At 42.5% G+C, this 18,142-nt stretch overlaps 1 protein-coding gene across 13 annotated transcripts in view; it reads left to right on the top strand.

Moving 5' to 3' along the window:
* Prkn (parkin RBR E3 ubiquitin protein ligase) overlaps positions 1-18,142 on the top strand; it is a 1,193,833-nt gene that overhangs the window by 457,046 nt on the left and 718,645 nt on the right. Inside the window, exon 5 of one of the 13 annotated variants that reach the window (XM_063272060.1) lies at positions 12,848-13,636. Coding sequence (XP_063128130.1) covers positions 12,848-12,946 — 99 coding nt within the window. The 3' untranslated portion in view covers positions 12,947-13,636. 13 annotated transcript variants of the gene reach the window in all.

Raw genomic sequence — 18,142 nt, 5'->3', positions numbered from 1 at the left:
TATAAATTAAAGCAAAATTAAGAAATCAGTGAAATGTTACTAGCTGAGCTATGGGCAGTTGTCGTAAATGGCCCTTGTCTCCCCTCTGTTGCCTAGATCCTTTCATCGGCAGCCTTGTCTATGCCCAATTGTCACAGCTAAAAATTCTTATGTCTCATCGTTAAGTGATTTCAGTTAATCCAATTCCGCAGAAATGATGTCAACATTTCTAATTCATTAAATGTTTAATCCGAGTAATTATTTTCGTGTGGACTCCAATAGCAGTTGCCATTCACTGCTTGTTTTGTTTTGTAGCGTGTTGTTTTTATGAGGCCTTTCAGACAAAAGAACTGGTCGCCCCTCCTCCTCCTCCCCTCCCTCTCCTCCTCTTCCTGCTCCTGGGCTTTTGTATGAGTTTACTTTTGCAGCTCTAAGAAAAGGAAAGAGTAAAAGAACATCATCCTTGTAGAAGCAAATAGCCCCAGCACATTGAAATCTTCCCCCAAACCAAAGACTTGGCTGGCATAGAACCTTTAGGCAGATGCTCACAGAGCCTGCCTCTGGGCCCCACTCTTCTGACCCATGTTGCTAGTGAAATCCTCCAAACTGTAACCATGGAATTTGAATAATTAATTCTGAAAACATATATATATATATATGTATATACACATACATGCATATATATATATGGTTAGTTTATGTCTATGACTTATTGCCTACCAATAAACCAGAACTGGAACTCTGATTTTACCTGCGTCTGTCAGTTGCTCTGTTTAATTAATTCTTTTTCTCACCTGAGATTCCCATTTGCCAATCACTTTCACAATGAGGGACCTAATGTCTATGCTATTTGCTTTTGAGTTAAAACATATTAAAAGTTATATATAATCTATCAGTTAGCAGTGACACACAGTTATTAATCTATTGAATTAGAAGTTAGTTGGGTTACTTAGAATTTTATTCCATATACAGTAGTATACATCCATGACAGGAATATTTACTGAACCACCTAGACTGTTTTCACAGGTCACAACCTAAGGATATGTCTAAAATGTAAAGGAACAGGCAGAGTTTTCTGAAGTAAAACATCCAGGTAGTGTATTTTAAATTGCAGCTGTGTGTGCTTTTTAAAAGCCCTGCTGCTTTATTTACTGGTTCAAATGCTGTCTACTGGCATTAGTAGAATAACAACAGAGGTGATCCCAGGGTCACTACTGTCCTCTCAAGCACCAGCTGGACTATTTTTAAATGTCTTTCATACCTTTGGGTATTGTGGTATCAAGTCTGCATATGGGGTAGGGAAAGCAATTCTCTTTTATGTAAAATAATGGCGACAATAATTCTTAAAAACCTTCAAGTAGGTTCCTTCTATACATTTTACTGTTCATAGATGAGTTACATGGCCACTGAAAGTTATCAATAACATTAGAAACCAAATGTCTGCCAAAGAGAACTAGAGAACCTTTTCATGGCCTAGACTGATCACAATTATTCTCCTTGTTTGGAACCGTAAGTTCCCAGTCAAAACATAGAGAGCATCTTTAACAAGGTATGATGTGCTGGGTAGCAGTAATTAGTGGCAGCCATGTTTGTGTGGCTATTGGGTGGGGATGACTAGTGACAGCCATGTTTGTGAATTCATAATTGTTTCAGATAACAGTCATAGACTCACCACTTCAATTACTGAGTGGACATTTTCCTTTCATCTGCCATATTAGTATAAAGATTTTTAATCTGGCAATTTGTCCAGATTTGAAATTGCTTTGCTATGTGAAATGCAGCTTTTCTTCCAGTGGTTGACTCTGTTTACATACAGTGGTGACTACCTGTTCTTCTACAGATGAAGTTGACGGGTTATCCATTTTCTCTCTTAGAAGCTTTATCAAGAACCAGGGAAATATGAAATAGATCTATAGCGCAGTGGGTTAATTTCTTTGTTCTTTGCTTAAGAAGTAAATTACTTCAAAACCTCACTGGGGAAACATAAACAGAATTTAGCAGTCTTGTCTCAGGCCATAGTAGATCTTTTGTCAATGTTTTGTTAAGAAAAAAAGCCAAAGGTATTACCCCCCCCCCAGTAATAAACTGTGGGAGATTTGGGGGTCACATTGAAAATGTTATCCCTGAGTTAAGCAGGGCATTCAGCTCAGGACTGAGATCTGTCTGAGCATTATTTTACAGAAGCCTTTGTACTTATGCATGCATGCCTTTTCCGCCTGGGAATATCAAGCTACCTGCATAAATGTATCATTAACGCCAGATGGGAAATGGAGAGGTTAACTGACTTTACTTGGGTCACACAGTGAGAAGGAAACCAAACTGAGAACAAATTCTGGGGAACTGAAACTTAGGTCTGCACCCAAAACACCTGCATTGAGTTACATGAGTTTTCTTACCAGGGCATGGGGAGAGCTGAGACGTAACTCTGCAGCGTCTTCCTGAAGACTCAGTCTTATCTGGCTGGACTTCCTGAAGCAGGTACAGGATAAGAGGTGAAACGTGGAGATCTCCTTTAGCGCAGTGAGAGAAGGCTTGTGTACTTAGAGAAATAAAATCGCGAGAAGGGGGAACAGTCAGAGATTAGGAATTTTTAAATGACTAGCCAGCCAAGTCACTCTGTTTTAATGTGTCATAGCAATGAAACCAGAACCTTTGACATTAACCTGCCAGCAAAGGCCACACGCATCTCTGAATACCATTAACATCCTCCCATCATGCACTGGAGTGTTTCAACGAAGGGCTCCCTCAAACAGTATCAAATAATTACATTTCTGGCTAGCATCAGAGTCACTCTCCATTTTTTTTTCTGCACTATAAATCATCAGTTGGCAGGAAGAATTTCATATTCATCTAGAAAGCCATTCTAATAACTGTGTACTGACCTACTTGCCTATGAAGTGACCTGCAATTAAAATAATCAGGCATGGCCAGAATTGAAAACTGGCATCAACAATTTAGAGACAGACAACTCTCCCTTCCCCATGATAGGCTAAAAACTTGAAAAACCAGGCCACTATTTAAAGTAGTTTTGGCATAAACAAGCGTCATGTAGCCAATTTGTACAGTGTTGCTGTAAGCAGATAAACTGTGCATAAATCCGTGCAGTGGGAATGAGGTGCAAGCTCATGAGATGAATAGAGTGTGACCAAAAACCTAAAACAGACCTTGCTCCTCAGGTACCCCTCCATTCGCTCATCGTTAAGAGTCAGTTCCAAATGTGTGGGAGCCTATGTTACCTGCCTCTGTTCTGCTTATAGTACAGAACATACAGTCATGATAGGTAGTCCGTAAAGAATTGACCAATGGCTTCATGGTCACTGCTTGCCTTGGCTTACCAATAGTCTCTGATCAGAAATGGTTTTTGTAATTCTCCAATCTAAATCCCTAGTCCTGAGAGTGTTTGGGTCATAGTTTTGCCAACTGGCCTTATGATAGAGAACTCTCACCTCTTCATCAACCCCCTAGGCTTTCACTGTTCTCCATAGCAACCCCTAGGCTTTCTCTGTCTCTCCCTGTGCTTTCAAGAACATGGGCAGAATGGAACATGATCTTGGCATAGTTCATGCACATTTCCCCCCTGGGAGCACTCAATATGTCTTTTGTGTAGATGAACTCTGGGAACACAGCCTGAACTCAGCATGCAGGTCCTAATCGTATATCTCACCTCTCCGAGCTTCTAGGATATTTCCCAAAGCAGATCTGAGCTCAAGGACCAGGCTTGGTGTGTCTGCCCTATAACAGCTGTGTCATGCTCTCTCGTGATTCCAATATGTTTTTCCCTTTTGATTTAAAATGCAGTGCTGTCCTATTGTGGGATATAGATAACCACAGAAAAGAAGTCTGTCCCCAGAATCCCCATGCCTTTTCTCTAAGCCATCTCTAGTAAGGCAATTTTTATACACACTGGTTGGTGAGGGTTTTAGAATTTGCACCCTGTCCCTGGCAAGCTGTGTAAGAGAATTATCTGCACATTTCCCTGGCTTTTGCTATGATCTTAAAATTGCTCTAAAAATTCAAGTCTATTCCAAATTACAGAGTGTGTTTCAGATTTCTGATTTGCATATAGAATCTAGACTTCCTTCGCTTGTTAATATCTATTGCATTTGGTGCTCCAATTGAAACTTAAAATGTAACAATATGTTATCAAAGCTAAGTCTGTAGATCATTTAAGAGTTAAGGGATATTTTTCTTCTCAACATCTTTGTTGATATGCTAATCATGTGAATTTGGAACGATGGGCATCATGGTGGCCATTCTATTACCTGAGAAAAGTATATGTGATTCTAAGATGAGCGAGGCTTCCTAGAAGGGTATCATTATCCGTAGCATGCCACATTTCTTATGCTCCCTGAGGCATTTAGAATATTTTAGATGTGCAGGATCACTGCTGTCCTTTCCGTATAAGATGTTCTTCTATTTCCTTTGATTTATGTTTTGGAGCTCCCATCTTTGCTGGGGCCATGGATGCCACTGACATGTTCTTTGCTTAATGTCATGTTATAGCTGTTCCAACCATCTATTAAATTCCATCTCAGAGTACGGAGATAATAAAAGCTGAAAATGAGCTGAAATGTTGGTCCGATAACGCAGAGCTGCTGTCCTTTAGACTAAGTTATATGAATAGTCTTTCCTGGGGATGAAAGGCTTTTCAACTATCTTATCACGAAGGACACAGGGAATACTGGGCTCTGACTATCCTAACATGAGGGCGCTCCCCTTCCTATTGTTTGCTTAGGAGACAAAGAAAACTTTTCATAGCGATTTGGATATGTTTTAATTTAGACCAGTATGTTCAGCTGTGAAGTTTTATTTCTTTTACTTAGAAAACTATAACTTTCAAGAAGTGACTGATGATGAATTGATCTTGATACTTAGTTCTTTACAGTACTTTCCAGAGTGTCACATTTTTAAATTACCCAGAACAACTCAAAATTTAGTGAGCCGTTGTTTTCAAATGAGGGTGTAATATATTGAGCCTGGAAAATTTGGATGGCCTCAGAAAAAAATCTTTAACACTGGAAAATATGGTTTAGGTGAAATATATGTTAAATTAATATCACGAATTGAGGAAAATGCCATTTATATGTTCAGAAGCAGAGCCCAATACGGGTCTTTACAACAAAACCAATTTCACCTCTATTGAATGAGGTTGTGATAAGGCCAGGAAGAGCAGAAGACCTAGATGAACAACGTTGCTTTTTTAATCATAAGCTTATGTGTAAAGTTCTAAAATAAATGTTTCATTTAGGAGACAGAACTGATGCCATTAGCAAATGGGGAAAATTGGTTTTCTTCCAGTTTCTTGGAGAGTTATGGATGAATCCTGCTCAGATCCATCAATTCTGAATCTCTACAGCACTTAACAACCTGTGGGGGTGGGGTCAGGATGAGCGAAGGGAGGCAGAAAATGAGACGCGCTCAAAGCAGGAGATTCCCAAAGACAGCCTGGGCGAGATGTAGCTCGTCTGTTTATCCCTTTCCTGGGTAAAGCTAGTGTTTTCCATCAGTATATTTTGGTGTTGAGTGTTTGGTCTGACTGGTTAGAAGGATAAAGCAGAAAGTCTTAGGGGCAGGCATTAATTAGTACAACTTGCTGCATGGCTGAGCTGTCCAGGATGGCAGCCACTAACCACACACAGGTCCTAAGATTTTAATACATTAGAACTAAAGAAAAAAATGTCTGCTCCCCAGTCACTGCAGTGGTAGGTTACAGTTCCATAGAATCTTGTGAATAGTGGTTAGTGCATTAATTATCCCATGCCCAGCATCATGGAAAACACGGTAGGATTTCATAGGATTAGGGACACTGGCTTGATCTGTTGGCTATACCTATCTGAATTTTATTAATTCTAAGTGTCTTTTCTTAACACTAAGCAGAAAGAAGACTAGGAAAAGAAAAGAGGTAGTGACTTGACCACTACAAAAATGAAGGGTATGGTGATGCTGGAGGTGGGGGTACACAATGCACATTTGCCCTCACTGTTTCCTAATAGAAGTAGAGACTTACCATAGCTGAGCAGAAATAGCATCGAAGTAGCAAGAATCCTTCACTGGCCAGCTTCCCTGTGCTGCCTACGAGGAGAGTCTTTCCACCAGGCATGCCAAGACATGTGCACATCCCCTGAGTTGCCTCATACAACCATGGCCCGTACACACCTCCTGTGAGCCATGACCTGTTCAGGCAAAGACTGTGATGAAGTAATATAGGAATAGAGGGATAAAGCACACATGAGTATCTCCAGACACATGCAAACAGTGGATGTACCGGGACCATGACTGGCACAAAGAGGCTCACTGGGAGGCAGTGTCTTCAAGGATTAGGAAATATTTGGTGATGTCCTTCTATGGCTTACCAGGTTCCAGAAAATGTCCCAAACCTTGCAGGGTGACAGAGGCAACATAAAAACTTTTAGCACAGATGATGCATTATAAGCAATGTCCCAGAGCATGAAAGTGGTGGTACATCAAGAGAAAAAAATACTGGACCACGAAGGCAACAGGTGGTTTGGGAGCCCTGCTGTGGGATCTCAGTGTTCCATTTTTCTGTCAACTACAATGTTGATTTCTTCAACAAAGGCAGGAAGCATGGAATCAGTCACCTCATTACATACATTGTGCTGGTTTTGGAAGTTCTTGACTCCTGATGTTCAAGTTGAGATATAAGAAAACAGCCACGTATTCCAATATTCAGACTTCTAAGGTTTAAATGTGTGTTCTGGTGAGAAAAATAAACTGTGCCTTTTCCTTCCTCATTGCCCCTCCTTCCTCTCCTCTTCCCTGCTTTCCCCCAATAAACCCTCTTCTCCTTGAAAAAAACAAGAAATCCTTCCATACTATTTACAAGCCCTTCAGTCTTCCAGAGAAGCTGTAGTACCCCAGTTACCCCAGTTCTTGCTGGAACAGATGCCGTTGCGATTTTAAGTCTAGTACCTGAACTCTGAGCTTCTTCACTCTCTAAAGACTACAGCTTAGTATATTTGCAACAATCAACCAGGATTGCATCTCATGAATACAGCAAGTAACAGCTCTACGCTGCCCTGGTGCAGGATAGAAACCACTGGGTGGGAAGAAAATAGGGAAGGATGACACATCTTGCATGTGGCGCCTTCCTTTCTAACTCAGATATCAGTAAGACTGGACAAATGATGATAAGTTAGGAAGTTGAACCATTGGAGTCATTTGTTCATATTCTAGAATAGATGTCCCGTATCTGACTCCTCACCAAAACTGAAAATGTATCTCTAGTATTATGATATCATAACCACGTTCTCTCACTGGATATGTGGCCTTGGGGTGAGACCACTGACTTTCTGGGCCTCTCCTCAGCTTTAGAACGTGGGTGTTCTGTTCCAGCGCTATAGGCTCTCCTACCGCTGAGCTCATGTGCCTGTGCACTTCTCTTTTGCACAGGGACGCCAAAACATGCCGAGTAACATGCTGGGTTGGGGAGCATAAATAACAGACCACCAGGGTAGTCTGCTCCTGACCCAGTATCTAGAGATGGCTCAGTGGACTGTAGTTCGCTTTCTTCCTAAGCTGTAGTTGTCACTGTTATTCTGAAGCCTTGGAAGAACCAGGCTGGATTATGGGATTTGTTTATAATATACTCTCGCCACCAGCCCAAGCTTGAGCCTCTTCCTGTTTCTTCCTTTATCACTTCGTCCTTCATTTTCTGCCTAACTTCCTCCACCCCATTATATTCAAGAAGCGTTGAAACGCTACCGTGTGTGAAAATCCAATATCCTTTGCGGAGCCTGAGAGCGACTCAGCTGCTGTCCCCACCCCACCTATGCTAAGATCCAGCGTCCATTTGTTTGGGTTTGAAAAAGAAATACTGTTTGATATTAGAAATGTCGATAAAGGAGGAGAGTGGTTTCTCTGACTCATGTTCTTAATCCCATGTCTACCTTTGCTACACTGACTGCAAAACTCAGAAACAAAGGCAGGTCCCACCTCTAACAAGAACACAAACATCTGGGACTTGACCTGGGGTAGGAAAGCCTCCCGGTGCTAAACTTCCTCAGTCTTTTCCTTCATCTGTACCCTAACAGGTCTCACTGAGGCACTGTGTCAGAGGTGGACCTTGGTTCTTTCTATCAAGCCAAGTATAAAGAGACAAACAAGCTTTACATAGTTGAAGATTTTCTTGGCCTAAACATATTCCCATCTGCTGGTGAGACCTGAATGCTGTTGGCTAGAATGAATATAGACCACTTTGCCTCTTAGCTGACATCCTTCTGTTTGTTTGTTTGTGTCACTGTGGCTGTACTTAATGTCTGAGGAATGAGCCAGTGAACTGACTCATGCTAATGAAGGAAGGGGAGGTTGATGCTCCAAGCTACACAAAATGCTGGCTCACTCACCCAGCAGAGCTAATTCTAGAATTATGCTGAGAAGGGCAGTTGAGCTAGTGCCCCTGCTTTAAAGTTTTGCAAACCAGTTGACTAGAAGGAAATGAAAAGATCCTACACTATTGACTCAGTGTTGAGGAGAGAGGAGAGGCCTCACTCCTCAAACTGGGGTGTGAGGAGGAGCTCCTTTCTCCAGTTTGACTGGCTCACCTCTTTTGTTCAAGGGACTTCACTCCAGGCCTGCAGCATAAGCAACTAAGTATTCGTAGTTCAAAGGCTTCTCAAAGCTTTAGGCACAGAGAAAATATTACTTGAGGAGAACTTGATGATTGCACTGACAGTACTCTGTATCCCTGTCACTTTCTTGGCATAGCTTCAAATTCCCAGAAGCCACCACAAGGACAACTCTTCAAACACACGTGTAATGAATGCCATACAGCCTGCACTCTTACCCAGCATCCATTCTCCATCTCTCTCTCTCTCTCTCTCTCTCTCTCTCTCTCTCTCTCTCTCTCTTTCTCTCTCTCTCTCTATCTGTCTGTCTGTCTGTCTCTCTCTCCTTCCCTCCCTCCCTCCCTACCCCCACCCACACACCTGTGACAAGAGAAACTCTGCCTCCTCACCAGAAAGCATCTTGACACAGAACCTAAAGAACAAGAAAGGCAAGACCCAAATGGAAGTGGGCCAGCGGGATTCTGCAGTTGGTTCTGTGGAGAGCAAGACTATTGTAGCCCAGAGCCCTGTCCTCTGTTCCCTCCGGCATCACTTCACTAATTCATCCCACACACACATTAATTGCAGCCATAGGATGCGCACAGTGGTCTAAACTAAAACCAGAGATCAGAAAGGACAGCATTCAGCAGACAAAGTGGAGTATGTTCATTCTGGTTGACATGTGGCACTGGACTCACTGCTTCATGGTTTATAACATTGGAGCACCATGTGAAGGAGAGACCACTCCCCCCTTGCTGTGCACTCAAACTCAATAAGGGCCAATGCCATCCTTAGTGATAAGTTAGAGGGCCCCACCATGTCTGATTGCTTTTCTGATTAATTTACAGCACCAGACAGGGACCCTCACCTTACAGCCTAATAATGTTTTTACCTAGTACCTTATGTAACTGTCTTCTAGACAGACCTTTATCCCTGCCAGAAAGTTCTGTCTTAGACTCCTCTATTCATTACCCATTCTCTGATTTCTATCACAAAGATTCCTTCTGTTTAGAAAGACCACTTTTCCCATGTCCCCAGAGGAATGGAAGCAAGCATAGAACGTCCTTTGCATAAGCTGGAGAGGATTCCCACATGTCAGAAACAAGTTGCTCAGTGCAGGTTGAAATCTAGACAGAGGCACGAAGCCCACCTGTTGTGCCCAGAGAGGCTAGAAAGCTGTCCGGGGCAGCAACACAAAACCTGACCAGCAAAGACGGTCATTTCAAATGGACTGTGGTGGTATCCACTGGGCCACAGTCACAGTTAGCAGAAAGCAATGTGGATGAAGGTTGTGTAGCTCTGTGGAACCAACACCCAGGCTTCCTTCAGACTAAGTACCTTGGGTAGGCAAGGAAACCAATCCCTGACAAAACCCGGGTCTTCACTTTTCCCAGTGATGTACTAAAAGGCTAATATAGGTTATTTTGAACACAAACACGTCCACCTCAAGCACTTTGCCAGAACATGACAATATTATGCTTATTATAACTGTGCAATGCATCCACTTAGTGCGAAGGTTGACCATGGAAATCCGAGGGCTAGCAACTTACCTCCAGGCCTTCAGGGGGATCATGTCCCCAGGAACCATCAACCCAAGTCAGGGCTGGCCTATCAAACTCAAATTTTCCCACTCAAGGTCAGACAAAAGGTACTACCAAACTCACAACATCCTTTATAAAAACCAGTGGGTAGCAATTTTACCCCACAGTTGAGGAGGCCAGAGAAACTTGTAGGAGAATGTCTCTGTAGCAGAAGCAGAACTCACCTTTCTTGGACTCATTCTCGGCAGTGAACAGTTTACAGAAGGCCCTGAAGGACAGTGGGACCACTTGTTTTTCCCCAAGGGCCTCTGTGATGTGACAACTCTAATTCTTCAGTCCTGAATGGCCTGGCAGAAACTTTTTGGTCTAGTTGACTGAGGCCATCTGAGCCTTTCCTCCAGTGTTAGAATGCCTTGTGGGCCTAAGAGCAAACAAGAGCTAAAAGTCAGTGTGGCACTCTCTGGCATTTGCTTCAGAGCTTTGAAGGCATATCACCGAGTGGCCTCATCCCATAAGCTGACCATGGTCAAAGTGAAGAACACACATAGCATCAGTTAATTGTGGTGATGACTTGAGGGCTGGGTGACAGCGTAGGGAGGTTCGGGGGACGGAGGTGTGCAGCCCAAGGCAGAGCACCTCACATTTGAATCTGGCAGCTGTCACTGAGATTCAAATGTCCCAGTTCAAAGAATTCTCTTTAATTTGTTTTTTCATTATTAAATATATATGCAAACTTCTGTCTTCTTTGTGTTCTTGGCAAAGTTGGAAGGCACAGAGAGTGGGCCTGCCTATCAGCGTTGCTTAATTAGATCAAAGTTCTTTCAGAAGGTGGGCCATTTCTCTCCCCTCCACCTCTGATTAGCACTGGGTAGAAACATTGAGTTCTTTTGAAAGTGTATTTTTAAAGGAAGAAAATAAGTATAATTACTCCAGTGAATTTTAACAGTGAAAGCAACTTTCAAGTTGAATTTTATTTGACAAATAATGCAATGTATCTCCAGTGTATGAAGCTTCTCGAACATATGAAAAGTCTGAGGCACAGACCATTAATTCAATCATTGCTTTTTTTCTGAAGGTAGTTCACTTTGGCAGTTATATCAAAGGTAATTCTTATAGTTCTAAGGTTTAATATTTATGGTCATATAGTATTGTATACTCTGTTACAATTTAAATATTTCCTTTTTGATGCACTGAAAATGTGCATGTCATTCCCAGGGGCATGGCATCATAGAATGTATGGGTATGACAACAAACAATATTCCAATCATAAGGTTGTATGTGTAGTCATTAAGTTATTGTGTGTGCAGGTATTTGTGTATGTATGTGCCTCCTTACGTCTCTGCCCTTCCTTTATGACAGATGTGTTTGATTCCTAACTGTGGGACCCTGTTTCCTGCAAATAGCTCTTTCCTTGCACTTCAGGTAGATTTAAAGCTGTAATATTTTATATTTTAATGTATATTGCAAAACAGTGTTTCAAAGGACTGTTATCATTCCTTTTGATTACAATGCATGAAAGTGGGTGTTTTCTCACTCAGCCAAATACAAATGAACTACTCTTGTAATCTTAGTCTTGTTTCATTTGTTTATTGAGACTTTGATGACCAATAGTGACTGTTGTCTGCTGTGGGAGCTGCTTCTGTGTTTCCCAGTCTGCCAGCTTCCGAGTTCTGCTGCTGTGATGGCACTGGTTATCAAAACACACACATTTAAGGTAGCTCAGTGCCAGCACCTCTCTCTTTTCTTCTATTTTGGTTGCCAAAATCTCACCAACCTCTAGATTTTGCATCTATTTGGTACCCATGGTTTTCCTTTTAGTTTACCGTACTTAAAACATTCATTTGTCCAGATATTTTCTTTATATAGGTATAAAAAAGGGTCTTACATTTCCTTCTTTTATTACATGACCGTCTGTGAGTTTTTATTATTTACCACACATTCCTTTCTTCCAATATTTCAAACAAGAATGTCATTCAAAATAAAGACAGATGTATTTCATGATTTATTTGCTGGTTCCCCCAAAAGGTACAATTAGTTTGTAAAAGCCACTGCTATTCTGAGCTCTGTGACCGAAGACTGTCTGAGTACACGAAGGAATGAGTGCAGACTCATCTGGCTCACCTTTCCATGCTTCTTTCTTGCCCTTCAAGGGCATTTATGCTTTTGCTAGGTCTTTGATGCTACTCATCCAATCTGCTCTCCTCCAAATAATACAGGGAGGAGGGTTAACTCTTACAGTGCTCAGAGGCTTAGTCATATGCCGCAAGCTCCATGCTCCATGAGAGTGCTGGATTTGATTGACAGAGGCAGTTGCAGTGGTATGTTCATCTTAAAGGATTCCTCTCTCAGCAAACTGCAGAATAATATAATACAGGTAACCTTCACTAATAGCTAAGCAGACATCCATCAATAAATGTGACTGATGGAGAGCGCACAACTTGACTACAATGTCTATGGTAGACGAAAGATGTGTGTATGTAGTCCAGTGCCAGGGAGAGGAGAGAGCAGCAATATTGCCATACTAACCTGGTTTAACAAATAGAAAAGGAACTCACACAAAGATACTAAGGAAAAAATGGGTGCTATTTTGATATCTTAATTTTAAAGCTTTCATTTATCAATTGCAGAAATTGATAGAAGAGAAATTCATAATGAGGGGACAATACAGGTATTTGGAAAGACTCAGCACATGAGCTGTTGGAAATGTTGCATGACCAGAGTCATGTCTGGTGACCTTCCTCAATCCTTTCATGGTTTTCACAGATCCAGGAACGAAACCTTACAGCTTCAGCAGTATATCACAGGACCTGTGTCCTCAGTCCCCAAATTTCTACATCTCCTCCACACCAACTGGTGGTCTGAGTTCCAAACACAGTTCCCATGAAGCTCTGTGGGTCACAGGTTATCGATGTGACAAACTATTTAAATGGACAGTCCACCAGTACTGAGCGAATTATACATACCCCAGAAGTGTGCTCTCTACAACTGTCTGTGAAGAGTCTATCTTTCCTGAGAGACACAGCCAGAATACAGCAAATACAGAGGCGAATGCCAGCAGCAAACCACTGAACTGAGAATAGGAGCCCCATTGAAGGAATCAGAGAAAGAACTGGAAGAGCTTGAAGGGGCTCGAGACCCCTTATGAACAACAATGCCAAGCAACCAGAGCTTCCAGGGACTAAGCCACTATCTAAAGACTATACATGGACTGACCCTGGACTCTGACCTCATAGGTAGCAATGAATATCCTAGTAAAATCACCAGTGGAAGGGGAAGCCCTTGGTCCTGCTAAGACTGAACCCCCAGTGAACGTGATTGTTGGGGGGAGATTGGGGAGGGGAACACTCAAAAAGAAGGGGAGGGGGAAGGATTAGGGGGATGTTTGCCCGGAAACCGGGAAAGGGAAAAAAAAAGAAGAGTCTATCTTCTTTGGTAGGCTTGTATGTGGCTGCGAGGTCTCTGTCTCAGCTCAATACAATGGACTTGTATCATACCCCACATTCTGTGCCCACTCAGTATCTGTCATTATGTGTAACAAAGGAAGTAAAACAAGCTACCTGTTGCTGTGACTTTTAAATTATTGTGGAATAGAATATATTGTATGGCTATATCACTAGAGGGATATTAATAGACACATAATGCACATCAATAATTAGTCTGAGGGTTATGAGATGGATGCAGAGAAGAGACTAACGGTTGCTTTGTCTTGACATAGAGGGAAAGACACCAAACAGGTGAAGTTTGAAGATAAAGTCATCGGAGTATGCTGAAGGACTTAAAGTAAGATGTTATGAAAAGAATGAATACAAAGACGATCCCAAAGATGTATAGTTTTATTATTAAGTAACCATTTCTCTCATGAGACTGAGTAAATATATAAGTTTACCAAAAAGAAGTTATTTGTCCATCTATAGATGCCAAGAACATATACTATTATAACCCCCTTTAGGAGACCAGTAGATTTCCAGCCTGTCAGTGTGTCTATCATATCTAAATAGGTTTCAAATCACCAGAATATATGACTTCAATGCTATGAACCGGCTATAAACTAGAAGTAGGAATTAGAGTTTTGATGAAATACTTCAGATTTATGGCATGTGTCATTAGGTGACCAGATCTTTGTGAATTGTTCTGGTTTATCTCCCATAAGACCCAGTTCTTCCCACCTAATTCTTCATGCATCCAGGACCCAGTGTCCAGGTGTTACAATTTTCAGCTTCCTTCTGGAATGAGAATCTTGAACGGCCGAGTCTACAGCATGGCTGTGAGTGGGAGCTATGACCTCCACAGTAGCATGAGCAAAGAACGTTGTTCCCCAGGTGTGATATTTGCTGTGGTTATTGCTGTCCCGTATTCTGAGTCTCCATTTCTGTTATCTCCAGGATGCTGTGGGATCTCAACATCCCCCTGGAGTATTTCTTGATGCTTCATTAGAGGCACTGCCTTCCATCGTGCTCAGTCTATAGCATCCAGTGAAATGGCCAGATTTTGGATGCTCTTCCTTGAGAATCACGTGCCCATGCTTGAGTCTGTCTCACTTTCTGAGATTCCTCTCTAAGAATTCCCAGCCATGCTGTTGGATGTCTTGTCTTTCTGTTCCTCTTTCTCTTAACCTTCACACACCTTCTCTATTAAACCTTCTCTATTAAACATTAATTGTCCTTCATAAAGCAATGAAAAATAAAAGTTTTAACAGATAAGCATTGTTGTGGTTCCCATTAATATGAGCAAGTTTATAGTTTTTAAAATACAGGCAAACCCTTAGAGTTTTGTAAATAAGCAGCTGGCAAAAGCTTGATATGAATAAGCAGGATTCAAGGTGTGTGGTAGTTAGCATACAGAGCATGTATGTGATCTTTGCTCAGAGGGTGGTAGAACAAGTAGTGTGTGCATAATGTCCATAGGACACATGACCCCTGACAACACTACCCTGGTTCTTAAGGAAACACTATGTGTCAGCACGTCACAGTCAGAAAAACCTAATATGGCCACCTGTTGATGATGCCTCTTCTGTACCTGTGAGTACTTTGTCCAGAAGCCACTATCTGGTTGACTGTGCCCCTATGTCTCCCATGAAAGTGAGTGTGTCTTGTGGTTCCAGGAGACCTGCCTGGACACTCACTGTTGCGAATCTATCTTGTCTTCATCACCTCCTCTAAGCAGGACAACCAATGACAATAAGAGGGACGGAGGGATGGGGAGGAATAGAGAGAGAAAATGAGCCAGATGATAGAGATACAGAGACAGAAAGAGACAGAGAGATAGAAACATGTAGAGAGAGACAGAGACACAGTGAGTCATACACACAAACACAGAGAAAGAGAGAGACAGAGAAGCACAGAGAGACACAGACACGGATGAGACAGAAACATGGTGACACAGACACAGAGACATACACAGAATGACAGAGACACACACACATACATAGAGAGGAGAGAGAGAGAGAGAGAGAGAGAGAGAGAGAGAGAGAGAGAGAGAGAGAGAGAGGCATAGCACATAGCATGGCTGAGAATTTCGATGCTATGGTGTCTCTTCATCTTAACTATACCTTCTCCTAAATGGCTTATACTTTCCTCTTCTGTTTTGTCTTGTTTCTCAAACCATGTTTTCTAATTTGTTTTAAAGTTATATGATCTAAACATTTTAATTTAACCCTGTCTTTCTGCTCTGTGACCTCTGGAGCAGTTTGCCTGGGATAGACCTGTAGGACATCATTGTACCGGATGACTTCCACATTCACATGAGAGACTGAGTCTCTCTCTGTGTGGAAGATCCATTTGTAAAGCACAGAGTGGGTGGGGCTGTGCTTACTACGAATAGGACCATCTGAGTGTGACATAAACAAGGGCAAAAGGCAGGGAGTTGCAAACCTAACCAGACATGAAAGTGAGAAACAGGCCTGGAGCAAGGACACAGCATGGGCCAGCCTGGTGGGAACCCAGCATATTGTATGGGTCAGGCTGGCATGAAGCCACCATCGGCAGTGATCTGGATAAAGGAGGTGCTGAAGCCAGCTAACCCAAGGACCCCAGGATGACTTTACACTGCCTAGCTTTCATATTACTGGAAGGACTGCATTTAACCCCAGCATGGTGGCATCTAGAAAGAGAGATGTGGGTTAAATGAAATAGAATATAAGGTCTATTCTCTTGCACCCTCTGAGCCAGAGGCAAGACAGTTGCTCATGGGCTGTGGGGGCAGGGAAGGGCAGGCTTCAGGGGATTCGGCTGACTGACTTCCAGTCGGAGAGTAAATGTTATTTAATTTCTGTTTGCTTACGGAAAAGGAATGAAGTATCCAGCAGCTCTGCATAGTAAATATGAGAGCGCCAGCTTCCCGGCACCTGTTTGTCCTGGAAGGAAATCATTACTTATATAACCTATCGCCCTTCTCCAGTGTGTTGAAACTGTATCACCCCAGCAGTTTACCTTTGCAGCACATAGAAGCTGCACTTTTAAAAGGGAACCTGATTTGTCCAATGATTGGCTCATTACATTTTACTTTTCACTGCCCTCTCCTCCATCATGCTGTCTCAGAATTTCAAAGATCATGCCTTCAGCAGGATGTATGGTGATATTTGAAAACAGACACACAAAAATCTATGGGCGCATGCGTCTCCTTTCCAAACACCCCGTGTGCGGATCCATCTCATGCTGAGGATGAACAGTGCTAACACATACCGAGCCTTTACTCTGGCCAGCCTCCCCGAACCCGTTATCCCATCCATTCCTCTCTGTAACCCTGAAAAGGACAATATATTTCCCTGTTATATAGAAGGAAGCTAATCTGTCCAGACTCACAGTTAGATAGCACCAAACCATGAACCTAAGAAAGTCATCCTCTCCCAACCCCCGCCCAGAGGGCCCCAACCTCATTCCTTACCACCTGCTTCCAACAAGACAAGGATTAGGCAGAAAAAAAATGGGAGCCTCCCATCTATTCATTGCTTGATAACAAAGAAACAGTGCTTAGACCAGGTTCTCCTTGGGGCCATGTCAGAGGGATTCAAATAGATTGTCTTTTTATTAAAAAAAAAAAGGCAATACCAAATCACTGAGTGAAAATAAAACACCTACCTCACTACCTCAAAATGCCAAGCACCGTCTGCTGCCTCAGACATGAAGGATCAGCACCAGGAATGGGTTCATTTGCCTTATGAAGATTTCACTTCAAGCCTTCAGTGGGCAGTAAAAGCTTCGAATCTTCTCCTGAGTGCTGTTGCCAGCTATTGAGACACAAAGAAAGTGAATTCTGGCTTTGGGTCAATAGGGTCAGATTACTGGCTCTCTGGGGTCAGTTTTCTAAGACCTTGGAAGCCGGAGGGGTAAATTGTTTCCCATAGTCTCCAACATTTGAACACGAAGTGCCCATTGGGGAGGCATTGTGTAGGTTTGGAGGTGTGGCCTTGTTATAGGAATCATGTCACTAGAGGGCTGGCTTTGAGAGTGAAGAGACTCACCTAGTGCTGCCCCCTCCCCCTCTGCTTTGTCCTTGCCATTTAAAATTTGAACCTTGGTTTCTACTCCAGCTATCACGTCTACCGTACCTGCTCTGTTGTCATGGACTCTAGCTTCCCGCAACCATAAGCCCCAATAAACTCTTTCTTCTACATGTTTCTTTGGTCATTGTGCTTTATGATAGTAATAGAAAAGTAACAAATTAAAGAAGTAAGAACTAACCAAAGAGAGACCAATGGCAGTAGAATTTAGGTGATTAAACAATGACCCTGTTCTGAAGTCCAGCAAGAATTCAAAGGTGAATATTTGGCAGAGATGATTAGAAAACAGGAGTCCCAAGTCTGTCCCTCCATATTCCTCTATCTCCTACTGGCAGCTCCTAAGGAACTTGATTGCCCTAACCCCTGTGACATTCTCAGTTGGCTTCTGTTCCAGTCCTGGAAAATCTGAGGTGTGTATTCCCAGAAGGTCTAAACCCTGCACCTGCAGAGGACTGAAGTTCAGCCATGGCCTTGATGAAGACCCTGCATAGCTTCCATGCAGATGCTTCCCCGAGCCGTGCACTGTCATGTACCTCCCACCCCACGTTGTCCTTGAGTAG

This window comes from Rattus norvegicus, chromosome 1, assembly GCF_036323735.1.
Source record: "Rattus norvegicus strain BN/NHsdMcwi chromosome 1, GRCr8, whole genome shotgun sequence".
In the NCBI taxonomy this organism is placed as follows: domain Eukaryota; kingdom Metazoa; phylum Chordata; class Mammalia; order Rodentia; family Muridae; genus Rattus; species Rattus norvegicus.
The sequence above is the reverse complement of the archived record's forward strand: the minus strand, read 5'-3'. Positions and strand labels throughout refer to the sequence as shown.